Here is a 3,339-nt window from a genome sequence, read left to right on the forward strand (position 1 = left end):
GCTTGATCTGAAGATGGTGCATGGGTTGTGGGTCTGAGTGAGACTGTCCCAGATGAGGATTGTGAGTACCATTTCCATGTTTTTTAGAGGTGGACTATAACGATATAGAAGGGATTATATGAAGTGAATACATATTGTCAACCTTCCTTAATCTTTGACTACTAAAATTGGAGGATAGATGGAGGACAATGTGGTCACTGGTGTGCTTTTGGGGAAGAGAAAGGCAAAGCTAGAAGAAAATAAGAAAATGAAGGAGTGTTTCTAAGCAGCTGGAAGATGGAAGAAGTTGTATCACAGTCAAATTGAGAAATCGGAAAGAGATAAGATGGCAAGTTTATGTGACAAGGAAGGGTAGGGAAACTGGGCCTCTTTTGTTCGTTGTAAAGAACAGATATATTTGATCCTTAATTTCCCTGAAAAAAACCCCAAACCTGTGCCGAGTTTCTGTGGGAAAGGTTGTATGTGATTTTTGGTGTATCTGTACAGTTACATTCAGTCTTCAGCCACTTGAGGGTGTGTTTTGGCTATTTGCAGCTGTCTTGGATAACGAGAGATTGACAGCAGAGGAAATGGATGAAAGGCGACGCCAGAATGTAGCCTATGAGTACCTTTGTCACCTGGAGGAAGCCAAGAGGTAAGAATAAGTGGTTTGGAACTGCTGGTGCTTTAAAAGAAGTTGTTATATTTGGTAAGCGGAATAATTTGGATACAGTTTACCTCTTGCCTATGGTTCTTAATGACTGTATAGATTCATTTTAGCAAACGAACAAACTCCAAAACAACCAATCCCCGATGTACTTATCTAACATGTTCTTAAAGGCTTTGTGACAAGGACTCCATAGCTTTAGTGCTCTAGTGTTCCTAGCACTAGATGGGTTCTCCCTGTCTGACTTCTGTACGTCTTGGTGCAGTATTACCTCACTAATCAGTGGACATGGAAAAAAGATTATTCTCTTCCTCTTAACTGCAACCTTTTACAAATTGAAATTGTAACAGTGTATTTCCCTTGCACTTTTCTTTTAGACTGAAAACCCAATTCTTCCATATTTCTCTGTGGGTCCTATTCAATGGGTCTATAGTACTTTTCCCTGGATTGTTCTGACTTCACTCATTCTGTGTCTTTCTGGAATTGCACTGCCGAAATGGAGAAGAGTTTTCCATCAGGGACATTAACATGCATACTTACAAGAGCGCAAGGATTTGTACCCTGATAGGTATTCTGCTGTTGTGGATTATGGCATGGTATCTACGTTTTCGTAATGGTGTGCTGTAGTAGAGTTTTGCTGAGTTGTTACCCTCTCACTTGAAGGTGCCTTGCTTGAAATGTGTTCCTCATGCTGTGTTTATGCAATCTGTCGTATTTTCCTGAGTGTGTTACCTTTCATGGGATCCACTGAAATTTCATTTTTCTTGATCTTTGTTTTATATGTTGAAATAATTTTGATCTTATTCCTGTCCTCCAGCATGTGTGCAGCTTTTGTGTCGTGTCCATGTTTAATGAGTGTGTAAGCATACTGTATTTCTTCATTCAGACAATTAAGGAAAGTATGATCGGAGCACAGCTATTAAAGGAAAAAGAGCCAGTATTAAAAATGAATGCGTGAAATCTTACTGTTGGTATTTTTTAAGTCTTTTTGCAAACATTCAATCCTATATGCTGTACCTGGAAAATAAGCATGAAACAGACCAGTTTGTCTGCTGCTTTTCTTCATGACAGTTGGGTCTTTCCATGCCTTTGAATATTTTTCAATTTAAATTTAATGAAACTTAAAAGTTTTGGGGTTGCTGTTGCTTGTTGCTGTTGCTTGTTGCTTTTTGGTTTTTTTTGAAGCTGTGATTGAGACCAAAGACAGGTTTTCAAGAATGAGATTAAAGAGAAGGAGATAAGGTAATGTTTGTACTGGTGACTGCCCCTGCCTCCTCCATTTTTGAAAGTAAGGCTGGTGGTGGCAAACTAGCCAGTGTGTATGCCGCAGAAAGTAACTTCTGGAGCAGTAGGAAAGTACAGAGCATGCATGAAAACATGTTCTAAACAGTTGACAGCATGTTTTGTCATGGCTCACTGAATACTTCAGTCTGCCTCTGTCCTTCAAGTGATGATATGAAGATCCAGAAAACTTTCTCTTCCACTGGCTGGGCGTTGAACTTTGCATAAATCTGTGTAAGACTTCCCCAGCAAGATGGACATGTTACACTGTAGTGATTTTGTTGGGGAGGAAATTCTGAGTTTCTGCAAGTTTACTGCTGGCAGAGTATAAAGAAGGATTCTTCATTCCAGGATTTTGACAGTTTATGCTGTCTTACCAAGAATGTTTATTATATTTTTGAAGGGCAGGGAGCACTTGGTTTATTCTGTAGTCTTTTCAGGTGCTTCATAACAATTGTCACTGCTTTAGATTCACAGAGGCTGTGGAGTTACTAGCAGATAGTAGTTTTCTGTCCATGCAGATTTGGATGAGGATTGAAGTAGTGAGAAAGGTCTGACTATATGTCGCAATAACTTCTTCCCTATGAATAAGAAATCTTCAGGATCAAATGCTGCACGACAGGGAGACATGAGTTGTGCTGTAGTCACTGTCAGTGCTTGAAGGAACCCCAGCTCCATCAGATGTGAACTCTTTGTATCACTGGCCTCACAGAAAATATTTTCCAAGGTGCTTGTTCTCTGTTCAATTCCCCATCCAGATTTGAAAAAAAAAAACCCCAAAACAGTCAAAACCCCTTAACACAGTGACAGCTTTAATACTTTCATTAAGCTCTTGCTTAATCATGAGGACTTAGTCTTTAGATAAATCATCTTTGACTCTAAAGTTTCTTGGTCATCTTATCTCTGCTTCTGAGTATTGCCTTGCTATTGTTGAGGCTGAGCAGCTGTGTGTTTGATTTTACTGCACCTTGTCAGAAACAAGATGTTTTTACTGTTTGGTCTGAGGACAAGCCTTCAGATGCTTCAAATAATGCCTAGTGATTGCCAGTATGTTTTGTGAAGAATGAAGTAACATCTTTATCGCTCAAAATGCAAGCAGTGGTGTTACAGCCTTCCACCTATCCAACTTGGTAGTCAGAGAACTTTGCTTAGTGGCCTCTAGGATGTTTGTACCTATGTGACTGGGAATTCCTGACTCTACAGCTGAAGCCGTGACACTTTGCATAAGAGTTAAAAATTAAATGACCAGAAGAAGGGGAGCAGAATCTGTAGTTTAGTAATTAAGAAACACAAGTGAGAGCAGAAAGACTTGGGTTCATGCTCTACTCCTAATAATTATTTTTTTTTTTTTCCCGCTGAGCAGTCTTTTTGTAAAACGTCCTTTGATTTCCCTGCCTTCCCCCCCCCCCACC

At 39.7% G+C, this 3,339-nt stretch overlaps 1 protein-coding gene across 1 annotated transcript in view; it reads left to right on the top strand.

The window, feature by feature from the left end:
• Positions 1-539: 539 nt before the first annotated feature.
• Positions 540-3,339, top strand: part of LOC104403813 (ras GTPase-activating-like protein IQGAP1) — a gene marked incomplete at its 3' end in the record, with an annotated part of 40,771 nt that continues 37,971 nt past the window's right edge. The window contains exon 1 of the mRNA XM_010012067.1: positions 540-634. Coding sequence (XP_010010369.1) covers positions 570-634 — 65 coding nt within the window. The remainder of the gene's footprint in view (positions 635-3,339) is intronic.

This window comes from Nestor notabilis, unplaced genomic scaffold (genome assembly GCF_000696875.1).
Source record: "Nestor notabilis isolate BGI_N333 unplaced genomic scaffold, ASM69687v1 scaffold10593, whole genome shotgun sequence".
In the NCBI taxonomy this organism is placed as follows: Eukaryota; Metazoa; Chordata; class Aves; order Psittaciformes; family Psittacidae; genus Nestor; species Nestor notabilis.